Raw genomic sequence first — 24035 nt, forward strand, 5'->3', positions numbered from 1 at the left:
TGAGCCAATGGGGAAGTCCACATATATTATATATATATACAATTGAATCACTTTGATGTTCAGCAGAAATTAATACAATGTTGTAAATCAACTATACTTCAATAAAAATAAAGAGGATGGCTGGAGAATAGATGAGGGGAATGAAGAAAATACCATAAGACTGAGAGTTAGAGTGCAGCTGAGGGGCTGGACCTGTCTTGGGCAACAGCCAGTTACATTGCTTTCTTTCTGGCTGACATCTCACATGACCACTGGGACACAGCAGGGCACAGGCAGTTTCGTTTCTGCCTTCTCCACACTCACCATGGGGTCTGTAGGGCGTTGTGATGGGTTCTCTGATAGCTGACTTGAGCACTTGGATGTCTGGAGGCATGAGGAAATATTGCTAAGAGTTCAGTGAGGCTGTCCCAGGATGGGGCTCACCCAGCAGTAATTTTCATAGGGCCCCGAGGAGCTGGCAAAGCAACTGGAACATTAGGAATTATTGGATGCATTTTAGGGCTCAAGAAGGAGTATTCAAGGAGACTGACTGGGGCCTATAAAAGTTAGTGATGGATGCTGCCATAAGTCTCAATTCTGTGCCATTGGGATAATTGTTTCAGAATCAGTCTCCCAAAATGAAGGGCATTATTATAAGAAAACTCCTCACATTTGTACCTATTTATATATATATATGTGTGTGTGTGTGTATGAATAAAATTGATAAAATGTCTCTATTAATGAAAAATGTTCATCTATGTTTATATAAACGAATTTAATAATAAAAAAAAAGAATCGGTCTCCCTTTCTTCTGACTAGTGATACAAACAGATGCCTCCCTGGAGAGGAGGCTCTCACACCTCCTGGCAATGTCCAGGCTCTTCAGAAAACCCAGGAAGAGAGGAGCAGAGTCACCCACCCTAACATGCTCCCCCAACCTCCGGGGCATGTGCTTCTCCAGGAACCATCCCTTGCCCGGCTCTGAGTGAGTGATGCCATGAACACAGATGATCTTATTGACAAGTCACAATGACCTTTGATACTTTCAGAAACTTGGTATCAACCAGAGACCAGGCCAAAGGATCTGGGAGCTCAAGAAAGCCATCCTGACTCCAACCCTACAAGGTTCCACTCAAGTTTCATCACTTCTACTGCCCATCCCCCACTGTCTTTGCTCAGAAAGAAATAGATCACATCCTCAGATACAAAGAACAACCCTGACTGATCTTGAGTGGCCTCAGCCTGCAGCAGCTTGAAGCGACACTTTGGTTCCCAGCCAGAGATTGAGGTCAGGTCTCAATCCTAACCACTAAAAAAGATCCTGATGCTGGGAAAGATTGAGGGCAGGAGGAGAAGGGGGCAACAGAGGATAAGATGGTTGGATGGCATCATAAACTCAATGGACATAATCTGAGCAAACTCTAGGAGACAGTGAAGGATAGGCATGCTGCAGTCCAGGGGTGTCAAAGAGTTGGACTGAACAACAAGACCAGTGGTCAGTGACATAGCCCTGGCCCTTCGGCTTTGCAGAAAAGAATTCCCACAAAGACAGAAAATAGTGAAACAAAGTATTTATTAGGAGGAAAAACAGAGTACAATATGTGTGGATATACACAAGGGTGGGCTCAGAGGGAAAGTGTCCTCGTGGTAGTTTGAATCACTTTTATGGGGCATTTCTTCCAGGTTTCCTTTGACCAATCGTGCTTTGCCTGGTCCTGAAGCTGCCCTGGTTTAGTTCAGGGTCCTCCCACATGTGCATGCGCATCTCTTGGCCAAGATGGAGTCTAGTGCAGATGACCGTAGGTAGGTAGACATCACTTACTATGAGGTGATGCCCCCTCCTTTTTTGACCTCCAAGGAGCCTTTCTGCGCATGTGTAGTTGGGGAGGTCTGCTTAACTTCAAGTATGAGGACGATGTGGTCTTTTATCTCTTATCTGGCAGGGCCCAGCCTCCTCCATTATCTTCCTTGTAGGGAGTTTCTGCTATTATAATGGTGTCCCCTGTGGCTCAGAAATAAAGAATCCACCTGCAAGTCAGGAGCCACAGGAGACATGGGTTCGATCCCTGGATCAGGAAGATCCCCTGGGGAAGGGCACGGCAACCCACTCCAGTATTCTTGCCTGGAGAGTCCTACGGACAGAGGAACCTGGCTGTTTATAGTTCATAGGGTTTCAGAGAGTCAGACATGACTGAAGCAACTTAGCACACATGCACAAACTGTTATTATGAAGTTTCTGTTCACAGGGAAGAAACTGTTCAGCTGGGGGGCCATCTATCTCCTGCCTCATGACCAACGAAACACCTCGGGCTTCCCCTACCCTGCCAGACCTTAGGCCAAGAAACACAGAGCTGGTGTGTTTGGGTCAAGCTGAGAAGAAGCACTGGGGCAGGGGTCTCCAGATTGAATCCAGATGCAGCATAATCCTGGTAGCACCCAGGGGCCACGGCTCTGCCTTTCGGCCCCTTCCCTGATGAGCTCCCTGGGGAGGGCCTGCTCTCTCACAGGTGGTATGACTTTCAGACAATATTTTGGTTACTTTCTCTGTTTTGTTTCTTTCTGTTGATGTCACCCACTTGCGGAAGTGGCCAGATCACAGCAGAACTGTTGAGTGTCCAGTACATTGTGGCCCAGAAGACAGTTAAAAATAATTTCAAAGCCTTTTTATATTCAGTGCTTCCCCCCACCCGGGGCCTGTTTATCGCTCTCTCTATTTTTGAGATGCAGAAAGAAATTCAGAGAGATTAAGCAACTAATCCAAGGTCACACAGATATAGATAAGCAGCACTGGGCGGGGGCGGGGCGGGGGGACAGTAAAGGCTGGGTAGGCGGCAGCATGCTGAAACACTGAGGTCCATCTCCAAGGCTTTGCTAGTGGGAAAGAGGTATAAGCGTCTCCCAGTCCAAGGGGCCTTTCCCTGGGGCTTCAATTCAACAGGCATGTATCAGGAGCCAGGAGATGCTGAGAGATGCCAGAATATGCTGTGGTTTTTTCATAGCAGTCAGCAGTGACCTGCTTATTGAGCACCTACAAAGTGCCAGAAGCTATGTCAAGCATGCATCACCCTGAGGTTTAAGACCACTCTGCCAGGAGGCAGAGCAGGGATCCAAATAATACCATTAAAGGACACAAGTGACCATGGGAAAGAAATGGCTGTGACTGCTTCATTGGGCATTTGCATAACCAGAAGCACTGAGTGGCTTCCTGACAGAATCTGGATTATTCCGAAGACAAATGGGTGGCAGGTTTTCCCCCGTGCCCATGATGGAAGTGGTGCCACCACACTGGTTTAGCTGCTGTATTCCAGGCAAGTGTGGAGGTTGCAAGAGCCTCCCAGGGCTTGCAGTCTAGATTGTGGAGGGTGCGGGGAGACAGACAATAAACATGTCAACAAGTAAATGGAGAGGTCAATACCTTCAAGTACTGATAAATGCTACAAAGGAAAAAAAGTAGGATGGTTACTACCATCTTTGAAAACAGTTTGACAATTTCTTAACAGTTCAAGTATACACATACCATGTGATCCAACCATTCCATTCTAAGACAATCACCCAAGTAGGTGTTCAATAACTATTCCCTTAATGAATAAATGAATACATTTATTCTGCATGTCAGTTTTTTGGGTTTTGTTTTGTTTACAATTGTGGTAAAAAGAAATAAAGTTTACCATCCTAACCATTTTTAAGTGTACAGTTCCTGTAATGTAAAGTACAGGCTTCCCTGATGACTCATGGTAAAGAATGCCTGCAATGCAGGAAACCCAAGTTTGATCCCTAGGTCAGGAAGATCCTCTGGAGAAGGGAATGGCATTCCACCCCAGTATTCCTGCCTGGAGAATCCCATGGACAGAGGCTACAATGAGGTCGCAAAGAGTCAGACATGACTGAGCAACTAACACACACACACAATGTCAAGTACATTCACCTTGTTGTGCCATGTCATTTCCTTTTCATCCTGAAGGTACTGAGGATAAAACTCAGCCGAGACAGACAGAATTGGTCAGGGACATGAAAAATTTAAACTTGACTTCCAGAAGTGTACTCCCTAAAAAATATGGCCCAAAGCCTGTGCTTTGTGAAGGTCCACTTGTCCTTCCATAGTCAGAGTGGGTCCTGGCAGGAACTCTGGCTCATTTGAGAACAGTTTCACTTTCCTTTGTCCCTTTGGGCTCCCTCCCCCACCCCTGCTCGGTCTGCCCCACCTCCGCCTTGCCCCAGAGGGCCTCTGGCCCCAGCTGGTCAGATGAAGGCAGTGTCACTGCAGGGACATTCCAGAGATCCAGCCTTGTGCTTCATCTGGCTCCAATCTGTCTTCCCCTCCTTGCCTCACTCCATCATTGCATCTCAGCCTGGGCTGTATTTTCCCGTGATGTGGGCAGTGGAGGTGAGTGGCTACATGTCACAGTCCTGAAATGAGACCTCCTTGGTCCCCAGCCCAGTTTCATACCAACTAGGGATATGCCTTTGGGCAAGCCCCTTAACTCCTCTTAACCTCAGTGATCTTATGGTAAATCAGCATAAGAATGGCACCCACACCACAGCGGTTGTTATGAATATTTATTATGAGCACTTTTCACATTGTCTGCCACAAAACTGTACTTAATAAATGTCAGCTCTAATCCCAGGAATTGTTTGTTTTGCATTTGCTCCTTACGAGGTGATCAGTTTTATTACATATCTACATGCTTGGATTAAACACCTCTAGGATCTAGGTTTATAGGAGACATCTCTTAGAAGGAAACAATATAATAATAATGTTATAATATCCAATAGCTATTGAGGAATTCCTCTTTTCTAGGTACTATGCCAGTAACAATAATTAGTGATAATTAACTAATAATGAATATCAAAACAGTAGCAAGTCCTGATCGAGTGCTGTCTGCCAGGCAATGTTCTAAATGTTTTTATATATTAACAAATCCTTATTAACAAATTCAAAATAACTATCCTTCAAGGAAGATATTATTTCCCTCATTTTACAGATCAGAAAACTGAAGCACAGAGAGGCAAAGTGACTTGCTCAAGTAGAACCAGTAAGTAGACAAAGTTAGAACTTCAAACTCATTTCTCTGGTCCAGCTAGTCCTCTGGGCTCTGAATCTCAAACAATCGTGCCCAGTGTAGCCATCTGTCCCGCCTCTCTCTGAAGCTTACCAGCTCTCCGTTACTCTGGCAGATGTGCTATTCTGCTCAGGGGGCTAGACAGCTGTGTCTCCAAAAGGGACATTCAAATAGGCCAGCGGACCCCGCGGCCCTGCAGAAGACCTCACACCCACCTGGAAAACTCTGTTCTTCATATCTGGAGAGAGTCTGTGTCTTGATAGGATCTTAGGACCCACCCAGGCAGTCTTTCAGGTTTCCACGTGGTCTCTCCCCTCCTGGAAATAAGAATAAGCACTTAGAGGGGATCCCAACAGTCTCGAATAAGTCTTCCTCACCTTTAAAGTAAGTGTCAGAATCATTTTTTTCTTCAAACATGAATTAGTTCATTCATCCTCACAAGGATTCTATGAGATTCTTCACTTTCACTGGGGAAGGAGGAGAGACTGTGCCCTCAGGGATTAGACACCAGCTGTTGCCACATCTGCAGTTTGTACTTGGAGGTTCCCCCAAGTTCTCCTGGCTGCAGGTGGCCCCGTCAGCCCACCTGCTGGGATTTTAACTCGGCGAGATATTGCGCCCTTTGCGACACAAATCTAGATATTCTCCAGCCGCCCCCCGCCCCCCGCCCCGTAACTACCTGGGCGGTGGCCACGGTAAGGCTCGAGTGGCACGACGCCGTCTCCTAGCAACCGGGCAGTCGTCACATGACCTATTCACGTGGCCCCCAAGCCCAGCTGGGGTTGGAGCGCTAGCAGCGGGCAGCCGGCGGGGCGGGGCCGGCCAAGTTTGTTTCCCGAGTTCGGAGACCAGGAACCCCGCGGTTGTGGCGCAGGTGCTGTCCGGCTGGGTCGCGATGGAGCTGCCAGCCGTGAACCTGAAGGTGGCGATGGGCGGGGCGGGGGTGGCGCGGGGCGGGTCTCCCGGAGCGTGCTGGGCATTTGCGCTTTTAAAGTAGGATTTTAGAGGTGAGAGGACCGAGAATCTGGGAAAAGTGGAGTGGTAGGGAGAAAGAGAACGAACAGAGCCCAGTTGGAAGGAGGTGGGCGGATAGACCATACCAGGGAAACGGATCCAGAAGGCCAGCAGGAAAGACCGAGAGGGAGCTGGAGGAGGGAAGCGGCCGTCTCTTCCTGGAGTCAGACCGGTTCAGCTGGGAGCGCTGAGCCCCTGAGGCTCGCTTTGGCCTGCGCGCCCAGAATTTCTCTGGAGAAAGAGGAAGGCGTGGTGGTGGGGAGGGGGAGGGACTCACGGAGAGCCCGAGGCTGGACTTGGAGGCAGGACATTTCCCCTCCACCGAGAGAGGGGTAAAGCTTTCACCTGGACACCCAGCACTGCCCTTACCGCCTCTTTGGTTGGGAAGATCAAGTTAAGGAAATCAGATGATCCCAGACAGATGGTTTTTCAGAGTTGATAGATTCAACGTCTTTATTTCTTCAGCAACACAGACACCAATAGAATTTACTCAAAAGCAGAACCCCCCAACTTTGCACATTTAGGAAAACCCTGTAGCTCGCTGGGGTGTCTTCATTTCCTGAGCTGTAAGAGTGCCAAAAGCTGTTCTTCTTTTTCTCCCCACCCTCCCCCAGCCCAGTGCTTCTTGGCTGGGTTTGCCACTGAGAGGCTGAAGCCTTTAGCTTTGGTCAGAAAGGTGTTAACCTTGGACCAGACCTGCCATTTGGGGCCTGGGGACGGTTTCCTTTGAGATTGTATGCAGGAGTACCCCCTTACTCACCCTTGACAAAGCTTTATGTACCCATGGTGTCTGGTACTAAAGTAATGTAAGAGATAGATGACTACAGAACAATACATCATCCATATTTGGGTTATTAGACATGGTCTGTGCTGTGACTTCACGTGGGCACATTTCCTTAATATTGAATACTTGCTTCAGCAGACCTCTCCGAGGCTTCCAGTCAACCGCTGCAGGGGGTGTGATGGCTGTGACAAGGGAAAGGGCTTGAATTGAAGGTTTAGCAGGGAAGAAATTTACACGAGGGCAACTGAGGTTCGTTGGTATCAACATTCACTCTGTTCCAGGCCGTGTGTGGTTAATGCCGACTACCTTTTCTCTGATTAGAGATTTGCCTAAAGTAATTATTAAGGGGGAAGGAGGAAAGGGACAGAGCGGCAGGAACTTACAAGGGAGTGAGCCTTCATTCTTGGGGCGTCTGTGGTATGCCGGGTTATTTAATTGCATCAACCTTCTGAGATTTTTGTAGTTGAGCCAACTTCAGCTCAGACCAGATAGGTAACTTGTCAAGGCCCCACAGAGATTAAGTGGCAGAGTCAGAATTTGAACCCATCAGGGTCAGACTTCAAAGCTGTGTCCTTTCCTGGCCACCATTAGTTAGGGCCGACTTCAGCTTTGACAGTTTATGCCCAGTGGGAGGGCTTAGTCTGTTTTGTGGCCTTTTTTTTTTGGAGAAACTTTATGGGCCTCACAGGCCACATGTGACCACAGATGTGAGCTCTGCTGGCTTTCAGTGCCCACAGTGAAACAGCTGGTCCTTTCTTTGACTTGGGAAATAAAACACCATATCTCCAAGGGTCTTAGCTGCTACCAGTCAGAGACAAGTAAGTGCTGAGAGGTCGTGAATAGCTAGGGTTGTCAGGTAACATTGAGGACATCCAGTTGAGTTTGAATTTCAGATCAACAGTGAATAAATTTTTTAATCTAAGTATGAAAAGTGAAAGTCATTCAGTCATATCCAACTCTTTGTGACCCCAGGGACTGTATAGTCCTTGCAATTCTCCAGGCCAGCATACTGGAGTGGGTAGCCTTTCCCTTCTGCAGGGGATCTTCCCAACCCAGGGATCGAACCCAAGTGTCCCACATTACAGGCAGATTCTTTACCATCTGAACCACCAGGGAAGCCCCAGAATACTGGAGTGAGTAGCCTATCCCTTCTCCAGCAGATCTTATATCACAGGCAATATTTGGAACAGTCTAGAAAATTATTCATTATCTGAAATTAAAGATTAACTGGGAGTTCTGTTTTTGTTGTTGTTTTTTCTGGCCTCCCACGGGAGTCTTAAGTGGGATAGTCTGAGATCAGAGCCCCTTGGGAGCTCAGAAAATGCCCAACTCCCCTGACCCTGCACTACCCGTGCCCTCTTTCACACATTCCTGGGGCATTGGCTCAGTGCCTGCTTGTGCCTAGCCTAGCCAGAGTGGGCAGGTGAACAGAAGCAGCTGCCCCAGGCCCTCTGGGTAGTTCCTAACCCAACACCACACATGAGGCAAGTCCTGAGCTGAAGGAACGTCGTTGTGAGAGTTTAGAAAGTTCTAGACTTGGGTTCATGAGGGCTTGTAAGAAAAGGCCCTTGGGAGGAGGGTGCAGGGGGGTAGTAGAGCACGAGGGTTAAAAATTCCGGAACCTGACTGCACAATAGTCATGAGGACGGCCTTGTCTCGGGGCTTCCTGGGTGGTGCAGTGGTAAAGAACCCACCTGCAAATGGAAACATGGGTTCAATCCCTGGGTGGGGAAGATCCCCTGGATTAGAAAGTGGCAACCCATTCCAGTATTTCTTGCCTGGAGAATTCCATGGACAGAGGAACCTGGCAGATTACAGCCCATGGGGTCACAAAGAGTTGGACACAATTGCACGTGCACAGCCATGTCCCAGAGGCTGACTACCTAGCAGGCAGTGTGTTGAATGTTTCACACACCCCTCCACCTCTCCATAGCCACACAACACCCCCATGGAGCATTATTGTCCCCACTTTAGAAGAGCAAGCGGCAGTTGTGAGAGCTCAGGTGATGGCCCAGAGTCACACAGCTCTCAGTCATGGAGCTGGGGTCTGATCCACATACTTGGCTCCAGCAGCCACACGGTCAACACTGCCTGCCTCTCCCTCCCCTCTCTGGCAGCCCTGACTACTGCCCCCTGGGCTCAGCCCTTGGGGATCCTTGGGGATCTTGCTGCCTCATTCGATAGGCCGCTGAATGTTTGCACAGGACTAAGAAATATATTCTGGGTTTTCTTTGTTTATTTATTTTGTTTTGGCCACACCACACAGCTAGTGGGATCTTAGTTCCTCAACCACAGATTGAACCTACACCCTTGGCAGTGAAAGCACAGAGTCCTAACCACTGCCCCATCAGGAAATTCCCAGGAAAAATATATTCTGTATATTAATCTGTATGGAGGGCGATTCCCTGGTGGTCCAGGGGCTTGGACTCTGTGGTTTCACAGCTTGGGGCCCAGGTACAATCCCTGGTCAGGGAACTAAGATCCTGCAAGCCATATGGTGTGGCCAAAGGAAAAAAACAAAGTCTTTATGGTGACCTCAAGTCTGTCGACCACCTGGCTAGGCAGTGCCAGCCCCACTGCCATGGGCCCTCCAGTGACAAATGAAGAGTCTGAATCCTGGTCCGAGGACCCCTCGATTTCCCCTTACCCTTCATTTCTCCTCGTCAAACATACTCATTTCCATCGACCCTTCCCTTGCTCTCCAGATCCTGGCACTGTAGTACAGTGGGTAGAACACAGGCTTTGGGGCCAATCAGATCTCCCTCCAAGGCCAGGCTTTGCTGCTTACCAGCTGTGTGACCTGAAATAGGTTTATTAACCTCTCTGTTAAGGTTTCCTCACCATAAAAAGAGCATAAAAATAGACCCTACCTTCTAGGATGATAAGAGGAGGATCCAGTGGTTCAGGAAGTGGTGTAGCTTCACAGTTTTGTTGTTTTTTTATTTTAATCTTTATTTTATGTGTTTATTTATTTTTGGCTGTACTGTGTCTTTGTTGCTGTGCAGGTTTTCTCTAGTTGCAATGAGCGGGGCCCAGTCTCTAGTTGCGGAGCATGGGCTTCTCACGGCAGTGGCTTCTCTTGTTGCAGAGCATGGGCTCTAGGGTACACAGGCTTCAGTAGTTGCAGCACATGGGCTCAGTAGTTTGTGGCCCATGAGCTCGGTTGCCCTGCAGCATGTGGGATCTTCCCGGATCAAGGATTGAACCAGTATCTCCTGCATCGGCAGGCGGATTCTTTACCACTGAGCCACCAGGGAAACCCACATCACGTTTTTATCCGCAGAAAAACTCAGACCCAAGAAACTGATTCTGCTTTTTGCATCTGGGCTCTCTTGTCATACATAACTGTTTGGGCCAATGAATCTCTCACAGCCTCAGTGTCTTCATAAGTGAAATATAAGGGTTAAAACTCTACCCCAGACAGTCACAAGGATGACATGTGCCAAGTGTTCAGGGCAGTGTAGATATGAGGCAGGCACATCTGCATCAGTAGCAGGGATTGCTGTAGGTGACGTGGTTTCAGGATGACTGTCCGCAGAGGTTGTGGTGGTGGTTGTTCAGTCTGTCAGTCATGTCCAACTATTTGTGACCCCATGGACTGTAGCCCACCAGGCTCCTCTCTCCATGGGATTCTCCAGGCAAGAATACTGGAGCAGGTTGCCACTTCCTTCTCCAGGGGATCTTCCTGACCCAGGGATCGAACTTGCATCTCCTGCATTGGCAGGCGGATTCTTTACCACTGAGCCCCCAGGGAGGTGCTTACGGTTATTTCGTGGAAACACCCAGTAACTGTCAGGTGCCTGTCTCTTTCTGGTTGAGGCGCCCCTGTGGGACACCAGGGTGATAGATGCTGCCTCTGTGTCACTGGGGAGGAACCCAGGGCTCCAACACAGAAGGAGGTGGCCCCTGGACCAGAACTCAGGTCTCTTTCCCCCTGTCCAGCATCTTACAAGCCCCTGCTGCCATGGCCGGTCTCTCTGTCCCCTGCTCTTCTGACACATCGAACACTGGCCTGGGAAAGGGCCAGGCAGCCCCGCCGGGCCAGGCGCTATATGAAGAGTCCAGGAGCTCAAGTCTCTCTCCTCTTGCCCAGCCGGGAACAGTCAGGGCGCCAGGAGCAGTCAGGCCACCGGGGCACATGCTGAGGCCCCTCTCTCCCCCATCTCTGTGGCCGTACCTGAGACTCCCCAGTATTCTCTTGGTGACCAGAAACCTCCCCCAGAGCCAGAAGACAGTTCTTTTGTGTTGAGATAAGGGCTGTGGGAGATGGCAGGGCTGGTTTGGCTGGGTTTCTTTTTTTGAAAAGAAATTTCACATTGAAATGTGAAATGTGAAATGTGAAATTTCACATTGAAATGTGTTGTTTAATCACTAAGTCATGTCTCTTTGTGACCCCACGGACTACAGCACGCCAGGCTCCCCTGTCCTTTGCTGTCTCCTGGAATTTGCTAAGATTCATGCCCATTGAGTCAGTGATGCTATTTACCATCTCATCCTCTGCCACCCTCTTCTCCTTTTGCCTTCAATCTTCCCCAGCATCAGGGCATTTTCCAATGAGTCGGCTCTTCACATGACCAAAGTATGTAGCTTCAGCTTCAGCATCAGTCCTCCCAATGAATATTCAGGGTTGATTTCCTTTAGGATTGACTGGTATGATCTCCTTGCAGTCCAAGGGACTCTCAAGAGTCTTCTCCAACACCACAATTCAAAAGCCTCAATTCGTCAGCACTCAGCCTTCTTTATGGTCCAACTCTCACATCCGTACGTGACTACTAGAAAAACCATAGCTTTGACTATATGGACCTTTGGTGGCAAAATGATGTCTCTGCTTTTTCATACACTGTCTAGGTTGGTCATAGCTTTCCTTCCAAGGAACAAGCATCTTTTAGTTTCATGGCTGCAGTTACTGAAGTATAGTTGATTTACAGTGTTGTGTTAGTGTCAGATGTATAGCAGAGTGAATCAGTTAAACATATACCTATATTCACTCTTTTTTAGATTCTTGGCTGGGTTTTTTGTTGGAGCTTTCCTGCACATTCGACCCCTCTGGGCCTGAGTGGGTGTGCCCTCCCATTACAAAGATGGGGAAACTGGCAGAGGAGGCTTAGTCTTCATGAGTTTCTTTTCCCACGGCTGAAGAGGCATGTTCCACTGGTGCTAAGTTTCCTAAATATTGAGCAAACAAAAGTGATGTTGCACTGAGGGGAGGTGTCTCTGTTAAAGGCCCGCAGGATTTCCAGGTCATACTGTTTTCTTCCCCAAAGAGAGGGCCTAGTTTGGGGGCTTAGCCAGGTGCTCACTCCATATTACAGGCTTTTCCGGCTCGAGGAAATACTTTACCCCACAGGTTAGAGAGTGGTTTCCTCACAGGCTTTCCTGCGTGTTGCTGCCTTTCCTTTTCTGGGCTCTGTAGGCCAGGCCTGGAAAATCCCATGGACGGAGGAGCCTGGTAGCCTGCAGTCCATGGGGTCGCTAAGAGTCGGACACAACTGAGCGTCTTCACTTTCACTTTTCACCTTCATGCATTGGAGAAGGAAATGGCAACCCACTTCAGTGTTCTTGCCTGGAGAATCCCAGGGACAGGGGAGCCTGGTGGGCTGCCGTCTACAGGGTCGCACAGAGTCAGACATGACTGAAGCGACTTCGCAGCAGCAGCAGGCCAGGAGCATCCCTTTATTAAAGACCTGCTGTGTGCGCAGTCTAGAGGTGGGAACCAGAGCATTTGGGAATGAAGACCATTTCTGAAGTAGAAGTTGAGGGAGGGAAGGACTCAGTGTTGATGTTGGGGAGGGGAGAAGTGATATGACTGTGACGCCTTCCTTGGTGTCTTGTAGTTAAAAACCCAACACCAGGACCACGTGGCTGGTGGCGTGTGGCAGGTCCTGTCCCCTCTGTGGGCAGGACTTCCGTCAGAGGGGCCTGTGGTTTGCTCTCAAGATAAAGATCAGAAGATCCCACACCTCCCAGGCTCAGCCCTGCCCCCCACCCCCACCCAGCTTCCTGTCCCTCCTCTACTCTCCTCTTCCACTCCAGCTACATGGGCCTCTTTTCAGTCTCCAGAAGGTTCCATGGTGCTGTCTTCGCGTCAGATGGTCAAAGTATTGAAGCTTCAGCTTCAGCTTTGGGCTTCCCTGGTCATTCAACTGGTAAAGAACCTGCCTGCAATGCAGGAGACCTGAGTTCCATTCCTGGGTTGGGAAGATCACCTGGAGAAGGGAACGGCTACCCCCTCCAGTATTTTGGCCTGGAGAATTCCATGGATTGTATAGTCCATGGGGTCACAAAGAGTTGGAAACGATTGAGCAATTTTGACTTTCACTTTCTTTCAGCTTCAGCACCAATCATTCCAATGAATATTCAGGACTGATTTCTTTTAGGATTGACTGGTTTGATCTCCTTGCAGTCCAAGGGACTCTCAAGAGTCTTTTCCAATGCAACAATTCAAAAGCATCAGTTCTTTGGCGCTCAACTTTCTTTATGGTGCAACCCTGACATCCATACATGACTACCGGAGAAGCCATAGCTTTGACTATGTGGACCTTTGTCCAAAAAAGTGACGTCTCTGCTTTTTTACATGCTGTCTAGGTTTGTCATAGATTTTCTTCCAAGGAGCAAGTGTCTTTTAATTTCATGGCTGCAGTCACCATCTGCAGTGATTTGGGAGCCCAAGAAAATAAAGTCTGTCACTGTTTCCATTGTTTCCCCATCTATTTGCTATGAAGTGATGGGACTGGATGCCATGATCTTTGTTCTTTGGATGTTGAGTTTTAAGCCAGATTTTTCACTCTCCTCTTTCACCTTAATTGCTTTCTGCCATGAGGGTGGTGTCATCTGCATATCTGAGATTATTGATATTTCTTCCTGCGTCCTTGATTCTAGCTTGTGCTTCATCCAGCCCGGCATTTCGCTTGATGTACGCTGCATATAAGTTAAATAAGCAGGGTGACGATTTACAACCTGGACATACATACTCCTTTCCCAATTTGGAACCAGTAAATTGTTCCATGTCCTATTCTAACTGTTGCTTCTTGACCTGCATACAGATTTCTCAGGAGGCAGATAAAGTTGTCTGGTATGCCCATCATTAAGAATTTTCCAGTTTGTTGTGGTCCACACAGTCAAAGGATTTAGTGTAGTCAATGAAGCAGACGTAGATGTTTTTCTGGAATTATCTTGCCTTTTTCTGTGATCCAACAGATGTTGGCAACTTGATCTCTGGTTCTTCTCCCTTTTCTAAATCCATTTTGAACATCTGGAAGTTCTCAGTTCACATACTGTTGAAGCCTAGCCTGGAGAATTTTGAGCATTACTTTGCTAGTGTGTGAAATGAGTGCAATTGTGCAATAGTTTGAACATTCTTTGGCAATACCTTTCTTTGGGATTGGAATGAAAACTGACCTTTTCCAGTCTTGTGGCCATTGCTGAATTTTCCACATTTGCTGGCATATTGAGTGCAGCACTTTCACAGCATCATCTTTTAGGATTTTTAAATAGCTCAGCTGGAATTCCATCACCTCCACTAGCATTGTTTATAGTGATGCTTCCTAAGGCCCACTTGACTGCACGCTCCTGGATGTCTGGCTCTAGGTGAGTGATCACAGCATTGTGGTTTTCTGGGTCATTATGATCTTTTTGTGTGTAGTTCTTCTGTGTATTCTTGTCACCTCTTCTTAATATCTTCTGCTTCTGTTAGATCCATACCATTTCTGTCCTTTATTATACCTATCTTTGCACGAAATGTTTCTTTGGTACCTCTAGTTTTCTTGAAGAGATCTCTAGTCTTTCCCATTCTATTGTATTCCTCTGTTTCTTTGCACTGAAGTGGGTAGCCTATCCCTTTTCCAGGAGATCTTCCCAACCCAAGAATCGAAGCAGGGTCTCCTGCATTGCAGGCAGATTCTTTACCAACTGAACTACCAGGGAAGTCCACTCACTCCTCAGTCCCTGGGAAAAACCTCAGAAGACTATTTCTACTCTCCCTTGGTTTCCGCATCTTTGTAATAGGAGGACACATCCACTCAGGGCCTGGGTGGAACAACACCTGGCTAAGCTGGGATTGAATCCTGGCTCTGCTCTGTGACCTGGTGCAGATTACTTACCGTTGAGCCTCGGTTTTCTCAACTGTAAAACTGGGGAAATGGTGCTTCAGAGGATTGTAAGGATGAAACATGTTCACAGGCAGAAAAATCTTATCTTGGTGCCTGACACGTAGGAAGCACTAATTAATAAAGGTAGGTGGTGACCAAGATTCCTTCCAGAGCTCGCCTGCTGTCATGTTGTTCTTATTCAGTCGCTTAGTTGTGTCCAACTCTTTTCAACCCCATGGACTGCAGCATGCCAGGCTTCCCTGTCCTTCACCAACTCCTGGAGTTTGCTCAAACTCATGTCCATAAGTCAGTGATGCCATCCAGCCATCTCACCCTTTGTCTTCTCCTCCTGCCTTCAATCTTTCCCAGCATCAGGGTATTTTCTAAGGAGTTCTTCACATCATGTGGCCAAAGTATTGTAGCTTCAGCTTCGGCATCAATCCTTCCAGTGAATATTCAGGTTTGATTTCCTTTAAGATTGACTGATTTGATCTCCTTGTAGTTCAGGGGACTCTCAAAGAGTCTTCTCCAGCACCACAGTTCAAAAGCATTAATCTTCAGCATTCAGCCTTATTTATGGTCCAACTCTCAGTCATGTAGGCTCAGCTTTTTCAGCATCTTGAGACCTCTATAAAGTCAGGTGTGTTGGTCCTTAAAGAGCTGTTCTCTAGTCCTCTGTAGCTGGAAGAGGAGTTCTTTAGGGGTTGGGGACCACAGTCTGGACTTGGTTCACTTCACGGAGCACTGGGGGCAAGGTGGGGTATCGTGGCCATCTGCCCTGGATGTCATCTGGCCATTCCCCCCCCACCCCACCCCGCACCGTGTGGAAAACATCCATGTCTGTCTAAGCCCAAAGAACTTCTCTCTCTAGCACAAAGGTTAGGAGCCCTAGTTCTGGAGTCAGACTTACCATTTAATTACAGTTTTGCCATCAGTGGAGTCATGATCAACTTAATTTGCCTCTGAGCCTAGTTTTCTTGACTGTAAAATGGGAATGATTCTGGTATCTGCTTCAGAGGCCCAGAGAAGGTCATGTGAGACATTGGGCCCAGAGCCTGACACATTGCAGATGTGCAATAAATAATAATTCTTTTTTTTTTTTTTGGCTATACTGGGTCTTCATTGCTGCATGCAGGCTTTCTCTACTTGTGGTGAGCTGGGGATACTCTCTAGTTACCGCGCTCCGGCTTCTCGTTGCCATGGCTTCTCTTCTTGCACAGGCTCTAGGTGTGCAGGCTCAGTAGTTGTGGCACACAGCGCCTAGTTGCCCTGTAGCATGTGGGATCTTCCCAGACCAGGGATCGAACCCGTGTCCACTACATTGGCAGGTAGATTCTTAACCACTGGACCGCCAAGGAAGTCCAATAGTAATTTTTCTAGAAATGCGGCCAGAGTTCCTTGCTGCAGGTGGCATCCTCTCCTTAACACCCCCCAGCCCCCTGAGCACAAGACCAGAAACCTGGGACTTTCACTGCAGTCCTTTCTGGGTCCACCCTTGCTCTCTGGGCCCGGCATGACGCTGCTGCCTCAGGCTTTTGGCATCCTTGAACCCTCAGTGCTTGGAGCAAACTCCCTTAAAGGTCCTCGTCCACCACTGGACCCCACTCTTGCCGTCTCGCCACCACCCCCGACCTCAACCCCATCCCGGCCCTCCCCCTCCTCAGGGCTCTGGGTGTTGTGTCCTTGCCTGGGAGTCCACCCTGGAACACCCCACTTTCCCTCCCCTGTGCCTGGCTGGTCCCCAAGTCCCCTTTAGCACCAGCTCCGAGTTCCCCGCTTCTTCCCCCTGCCTTCCCCATAGCATCCATCTGCTCCTTCCTTCCTTCCTTCTTCTTTTTTAAAAATTATTTATTTGGGACTTCCTGGCAGTCCAGTGGTTTAAGAATCCACCTGGCAATGCATGGGACGTGTGTTCGATCCCTGATCCAGGAACTAAGACCCCACATGCCAAGTAAGCTACTAAGCCCTCGGGCCACAACTAGAGAACCTGCATAACACAATGAAGATCCCATGTGCTGCAGGTAAGACCCAACATAGCTAAACAAACAAATGAATAAACATTTACTAACAGAGATCTTTAGTTGCAGCATATGGGATCTAGTTCCCCCCACCAGGGATCAAACCCTGGACCCCCTGCATTGGGAGCACAGAGTTTTAGCCACTGAACCACCAGGAAAGTCTAATACTTCCTTCTTTACTTGCTTTGCAATCAGGACTCTCTTGATTTCCAGGAATAGAGACCAGTTCCAGTAAAGAGGCCTGTCTCTGAAGGACATATGTGGCATTAAAAAGGGTGGGACAGTGCATGGACTCTTAGTATAAATCCTAACATGTTACCTTCCTGCAGAAAAGCTCCTGGTGACTTCCTTCAGCACCCTAGAGATGAAGTCCATGCTCCTTGCCGAGGCCCTCCAGGCCCGCCTTTCCCCTCTGGTCTCCTGCCCCCGGGATGCTCTCCCATTCCTTGGATGCACTGGGCATCTGCTCAGCCCCACACTGTACCCCAGCTCTGGTGTACTGAAATCAGCTTCATTTGAGCCCCTCCCAGCCATCAAGGCCTCCTCTGGTTTTAGAGCAGATTCCCAGGTTCCCCAAAGGAGCCTCCTTGGAAGCAGGAAGGGGTGGGGGTGTCAGCTGCCCTAAGGGACTGGGAAGGGGTGACCTGGCAGTGTCCTCTGGCCTGATCTGTGCTCTTCCTCCTTTTCTACCACTGTTGGGGGCCACTTTCTTGCTGGTGTCTGAGCAGACATTGCTGAAGCCCTCTTAGGTTCTAGGCAGGGGCTTCTGGTGTTTTTTGATTCCAGAAGCTTTCCTGCCCACTCATCCTACCACCATGGTGGTCACAGTCACAGTTCTCTTCTTTACCCCATCCCCTCTTTTTTTGTGCCACAGGCGATCCTCCTGGTTCACTGGCTGCTGACAACCTGGTGAGTGACTGTGGGTGTCCAGTTCTGTGTCCCCCTGGTCTCCCGAGATCTGGGTCCACATGTCTCTCTGGGGTCCTGTCCACATGTCTTCCTGGGGCCTTGTCCATGTCTCCCGGCCCATTCCAAGACTAAATAGCTCCTCTGTCAAGATCATCATCAGCAAGCTCCTGTGTCCCAAGGATGCAGGTGGTACCCAGAGGCCTTTGCCATCACTGACCCTAGGAGCTTCGAGCCCTCATCCTCAGGAAGACGGCAGCCCGGGGGGCAGTACTGACAGCTCAGACCTTCCTCCAGACACTGCCCAAGCCCTTTGGGGCCTGGCATCCCTCTGGTTCCTCCCCCAGGGCCTTTGCGTCTGGGGCTGTGAGGTGCTGAAGCCTAGAGGCTGGCCTCTCATACCTTGCTGGGGTGGATGTCCAGTGGAGCTCTATGTGTCTGTGACCTTGGGTGAGCCACTCAAACCCCCTGAGTCATTTTCTCACCTATAATGTGAGAGTATTACTGACCCTCCCACTTATCTTGTTAAGTCATCTGAAGGTGAAAACACAATTTCTGAAACCATAATAATTGCTGACCTTTATTGAGGGTGCCTTCTGGAGGCTAACTCAGCAGCTCAGCAAGTAGACACATGATGAACCTGAGTTCAGGGGTGAGGTTACTCACTTAGGGGCGGACCCTCACTCTCGTTTCATACCCCCTGCCCAGAGACAGCAGACTCAGGATTTAGACTGACCCTGGTCATGTCCTTAGCCCTGCCATGTTCCAGCCGGGTCACCTTGATCAAGTGACTTCACTTCTCAGTACCTTGGTTTCCATCTGTAAAATGGGTGCAAGGATGCACGGCCCTCAGGAGCTGTGAGGGAGAAGCATGGCCTTGCTCTGCTCACCAGACATTGCCCAGGGGCCTGCACAAGGAAGGCCCGGGGACCGCAGGGTGATTTTCATCATTACCCTGTGCTTTATCTGTTGAGTTTCTGGGGAGATTTTTCTGCCCGACCAAGACTGGAAACCATTGAGCTCACATGTGCATTTTGCGGACGTGGAAGTGCAGTGCATGTGTTCATGGGTGTGAATAACAGGAGCAGTGATCATCATGGTTATGGCCTTGGGGAGCAGAGTGAAAATCCAGATTGCTCAGGCACACTCCCTGAGATTCTGAGTTAATGAGTCCAGGCTGGGCCCCCAGCACTTGCTTTCTCAAAACCAAAAAATGAGATGACTAATTCTAAGTAAGCCCCACGGTGCTCTGCACCTAACTGCTTTGCACATGTTTTCCACATGGTACACTTCAGGGAATGTCATTTATATTTATGAAGCACCCCACTGTGTGCTAGGGCCATCCAGGTGGGTAAGAGCATGGCCTCTTGAGCCAGACTGCCTGGGTTTAAATCCCAGCTCAGCCACTTAGCAGCTGTGTGACCTTGGGCAAGTTCCTTGACTTCTCTGGGCCTCAGTCTCCTCATCTCTAAAATGAAGATGACCGTAGTGCCTCTTTACAAGGGTTGTTAACACATATGCACATAAATGAACCCATTTAAAGCACTCATAACTGTGCCAGATACTAGTAAGAGCTCTGGGTTAACTATTCTTTTCTTTGAATTGACAAACAGTTTAGTTAGTAGCGATGCCCTACAAAATAAAAGAGAGTGGGTGTTGTGTTAGAAGGTGGTCCTTATAGTGGGGCAGTCAGGGAAGGAGTCTCGGAATTAACATATGAGCTGAGCCTAAAATGACAAGAAGGGACCAAATGTTCAGGTAGACGGAACAGCAAGGCAATGGATGGGAGGTATAGGCTGGGCTATGTCATCAGACCCCACAGGGCCCTGTAGACCATGGTCAAGAGTCTGAATTTTATTCCAAGAAAGTGTTGGAGGACTTTTAGCAGAGAAGTGACATCTCCTGATTTACCTTACTGGTTGCTATTTATGCAGGAGTTAATAAGTGTCGCTAGTGGTAAAGAATTTGCCTGCCAATGCAGGAGACGTAAGAGACACAGGTTCGATCCCTGGGTCTGGAAGATCCCCTGGAGTGGGGCATGGCGACCCGCTCCACTATTCTTGCCTGGAGAATCCCATGGACAGAGGACCCTGGTGGGCTACAGTCCACAGGATCGCAAAGAGTCAGAAACAACTGAAGTGACTTAGTACACATGCAAGCACATTTATGGAATGGCCAGGATGGGGCAGGAGTGGAAGTTAGGGGACCAATGGGGAGAGGCTACAGCGAAATGATCAATCCCAGTAGGAGAGGATGGTGGTTTGGACCTGAAGGGATATGACCAGATTCCGGATCCGTTTGGGAAGCAGCCGATGGGACGTGCTGACATTTTTGGCGCATGGGTGGGAAGTAGGGGAGTGGAGAGGGGAATGAGGCCAAACTGTGGCTTCTGCTCGTGGGGCCCCTGAGACCTGGTGCCCCAGGAGGTGACCTGTGGGAGGGGTGGGCACCTAGGGGGCACCTCTTGACTTGACTCAGTCGCCTCCTCCCACAGGGGCTGCATCGTGTTCCAGGGCCCGTATCCCTGGACCAACTTCCCCATCCTGGCCTTGGGCGTGTGGGCCGTGGCGCAGCGGGACTCTGTCGACGCCATAAGTATGGTGAGCTGGGGGAGCAGCCAGGGAACTGGCTTCAGGGTGGTCGTGGGCCCAGCTCCGTCTTCCCCTTCACCTGTCCTGTCTTCTCTGCCTTCTTTTTTCCCCATTTTCCATTTTCTAGAGTCCAGGTTCCCAGCCCACATGTATCTTCACTAGCCTGGCCTGCTGCTCTGCCTGCCTGGCTCCGAGAGTCTCCTCAATTTTTTCCCCAAAAAGGGCATGGGGTGGACCCCCACCAGTGCCCCACGAGATTGGCCGCTCCTGGAAGGCAGTAGGGCATGCACCAGTAACCCCGCTTGAGGGCCCCCCTAATAGGGAGGGCTCCCCATGAAGAGGGAGCACCACCACTTTGTGAGGTCAGAGTGAACACAGTTTGGCTAAACTGTCCCACTGGCAGCCCCCAGACACCCGCTCAGACCCCATGGCTGTGAGCACCAGCATGGGCCTCTCAGGACGGTTAGAAACAGATTTCTTCAGTGGTGGAGATGGAGCCAGTGAATTCCAAAGGACTTTCCATCTAGAAGATTCTGAGCCCATGTCTTGTGCCTCATCATAGCCTCAAGGATGAGAAGAGTTGGGGGAGAGGGCTCTGTTAGAGCCGGCAAGTTGGGTCCAGACAGGGACCCCAACCCTGCTCTCAGCCCTGCAGTCCCCAGTCAGGCATCTAGTCTGCAGAGTCCCACCTGCTGTCTTGGTCTGTCTTCCAGCAAGCCCCACGGACACAGTAGGGCACAAATGGAGCTTCCAGTCTGGTATATATGGTGGGGGGTGGGGTGACAGGGCAGCAGCGTGCTCATCAACACTAATGACACTGTGCTCACCCCTCGGCCCTGTGCCTGGCTGTCTTGCAGTTTCTGGGTGGCTTGGTGGCTACCATCTTCCTGGACATTATCTACCTTGGCATCTTCTACCCGAGGTCCAGCCTCTCGGACACGGTGCGCTTCAGCGCAGGCATGACCATCCTCAACCTGATCCTCAAGCCGATCTCCTGCTTCTTCGTCTACCAAATGTACCGAGAGCGTGGGGGTGAGCTCCTGGTCCACGTTGGTGAGACCACCACCTGCAGCCAGCTCCCCAATTCCCCTCCCACCAGCCCAGGTGCTGGCACTGCTGTCTCCTCCTCTCTCCTCGGTCTCTGCCTTGCCCGCCCCCCAGGCCCTGCCCCAGGGAGCCAACCTTGCCCCCTGAGGCAGGGATTCAAGGTGCAGGGTGGGGCCTGGTGTGGGCTCTGGGCACCAGGTTGGAAAGTGTACAAGTTTCTGGTCTCCTAGAAGAACCCAAGGGTTCCCCAGCCATCCCTGCCTGGTATGAACTTTCCCTGGCACCAGGCTATGGTGCCATGTCCTTCTCTCAGCTTAAACATGGGTGCAACTGGGGGCCTGATCCAAGGCCCCAGGCAGCTCTGGGCAGCCTGCAGCCCGAGGCCCATAGACACCTGCAGGGCCAGCTTCCCCTCTCAGCTCCCTCTAGTCCCATCGCTGGAACCCCCTTTCCTGCCACCTATGGGGTCTGGGTGACCAGGGGAGAAGCAGTGCTGGCCTCGGTCCTGGGAGCCCTGGCTAAAGCCAGCCCTGAGCTGCACATGCCTTTCCTTAGCCCGGCCTCACCCGCCCCCTCCCACAGCCTCTCTGAGCTGGACCCCTGCTTGTTGTAGCCCTTCCCCAGCCCCCTGTGACACCCGATTTCATGTCCTTTCTCTCTGAGAGAAGTGGGGAGAGGTGTGGCCTTCTGCCTTTCACTCTTGAAGAGTGGCCTGAGACCTGCTGGGGGAGCAACTGGGTTGAGGCTGGGAATGGCCCAGGGCTGCCCACCCTTGGCAAACCGCCAGGCTGTGGGACCTGCCCTGGGGTAGGGAGGAGCCAGGACCGTCCCTTCATTAGACAGATGAAGATACAGAGGCCTGGGGCGCTGGGGGCTTGTTCAGGAGCACAGGACAGATGTGGGGAGTGAGGACAGGAGTGAGGAGTATGGCACCCAGAACCCAACAGCCAGCCTGGCATCGTCTGGGCTCTGCAGCTGCGCCAGCCCAAGGGGCCTTCTGGATGCTGTACAATGATGTCTGCTGTCTGGGAGAGGAGCTGGGGGGAGCCCCTGGGTCCAGGGCTGGGCATCCCTCAGCCAGATTCCTGAGCACATGCTCCCAGGGAAGCACTGAGGCATAGTGACTGAGAGCCCTGTCTTTGAGGTCGTGCGGCGTAGGTTTGAACCCTAGTGTCCTCTGTTTCAAGCTTTATAATCTTAAGCAAGTCGGTTTATCTTTTTAACACTTGGTTTCCTCATCTGTAAAGTAGGGACAAAAAAAAAAATACCCTGCTCTGTAGGGTTACAGGAGGATTGAATAAGTGATACATGCTAAAGGCTTGGTGCCTGGGGCTGCTGCCACTGTCACTGTCCTGGGTGCCCAGATGCCCAGCTCTGGCTTTTCTTGATGGGGTGAGATGGGCAGTGGGGAGTAGGGGGATCTTGGTTTGGCCTCGTGGAATGTCCGAAGTCCTCACCCTTCATTTTTTTCTTTCCTTCCATCTCCCTCCAACCCCCAGGTTCCCTTGGGCCCTCAGAGGAGCGCAGTTCATACCAGCCGATCGACTCCTCAGAGGTGCCTGCTGACCCGGAGAGCAAGGCTCACGTGACCCGAGGATACTGAAGCCCAGCCCAGGGGCCAGTCTGACAAACTGTGGGGCCGGCAGAGAGGAGGCCTCATCACCTTCTTTGTGCCTTGGACGTCATCCTAGGGGGTGCCCCTGACCGCCCCCTGCTTTCTCAGAACTAACTTCTGTCCTCCAGTTCCTCATCTCAGGGGTTGCCTGAGTCAAGTGCCCTAAGAGGCCCAGGGCCCCTGTGCACACCTGTCCCCAGTTCCTCGAGGCCTCTCCTCCCTTCTGGGTAGCCCACTGGTCCCAGGCTGGGAACTCTGGTTGCTTTTGTCCCCTCCACCCTTAGCTGCTCCGTGCAGGCCCCAGGCCGAGCCGTGCCCAAGCCTGGCAGGATCAGGCCTCTGGGGGCCACTGGTGCCCCCCACCTCGGCCTCTCCTGAGGTTGGCCATGCCCTCCCACAGGAGCTCCGAGAGCCTCGGGTTTTGCTCACTGCCAGGAGCACAGTGGTGAGGACCCCTGGCTTCTCACTACCTGGTCACTTGGTGCCTGGGGACCCCAGGGCTGGAGGCAGGAGGGGTCTGCGGCCCCTCAGACCCCCATCAGCCTCCAGCTGTGGCCACAGCATTAAAGTTCAGGGAATTCTGCAGCCAAGTGTGTTTGAGCCGTGTTTCCTCTCCTGTCAGAGCTGGGGCCTGGACTTGCCATTCCCAGGAAGATCTCTCCTGTGAATCTCTAGGGTGCCAGGGCTTAGGTGCTTGTTTTCTTGTGACAGAAGGAAATGGGGGCTTGTGACCAGCTGGGCCTGCAGGTGCTCAGCTCCGGCCTAGCCGAGGCCCCAGGAGAGAAGGGCACTGCCATTGTGTCAGACAGGCATCCATGTCTCTGAGTTAAGTGACTCAGGTATTGGTTTGAGTCCTGCTCTGCCACTGACTGTGTGCCCTTGGGCGTCTCAACCTTTGGACCCCGTGTCTGCTGGAAGAGGGCTGATAACTGCC

The 24035-nt window shown here is 50.5% G+C and overlaps 1 protein-coding gene and 1 long non-coding RNA gene across 3 annotated transcripts; one reads left to right on the forward strand and one right to left on the reverse strand.

The window, feature by feature from the left end:
• Positions 1–1538: 1538 nt before the first annotated feature.
• On the reverse strand, positions 1539–5705 carry LOC122452303. Its single transcript, XR_006272647.1, has 2 exons — positions 5255–5705; positions 1539–2111 (listed from the first exon to the last, which is right to left on the reverse strand). It is a non-coding gene; the product is annotated as an uncharacterized LOC122452303 (long non-coding RNA).
• Positions 5706–5833: 128 nt separating this feature from the next.
• LOC122452302 (angiotensin II receptor associated protein) lies at positions 5834–23686 on the forward strand. 2 transcript variants are annotated; one of them, XM_043485806.1, is made up of 5 exons: positions 5834–5961; positions 17817–17851; positions 20343–20448; positions 21297–21492; positions 22986–23686. In XM_043485806.1, the coding sequence occupies exons 1-5, from the start codon at positions 5935–5937 to the stop codon at positions 23087–23089; spliced, it is 468 nt and encodes a 155-aa protein (XP_043341741.1). In that variant the 5' UTR covers positions 5834–5934; the 3' UTR covers positions 23090–23686. The 2 variants fall into 2 exon arrangements, with proteins under 2 accessions (XP_043341741.1, XP_043341742.1); XM_043485807.1 differs by having other exon boundaries at positions 21297–21471.
• Positions 23687–24035: the final 349 nt, after the last annotated feature.

This window comes from Cervus canadensis, chromosome 13 (genome assembly GCF_019320065.1).
Source record: "Cervus canadensis isolate Bull #8, Minnesota chromosome 13, ASM1932006v1, whole genome shotgun sequence".
In the NCBI taxonomy this organism is placed as follows: Eukaryota; Metazoa; Chordata; class Mammalia; order Artiodactyla; family Cervidae; genus Cervus; species Cervus canadensis.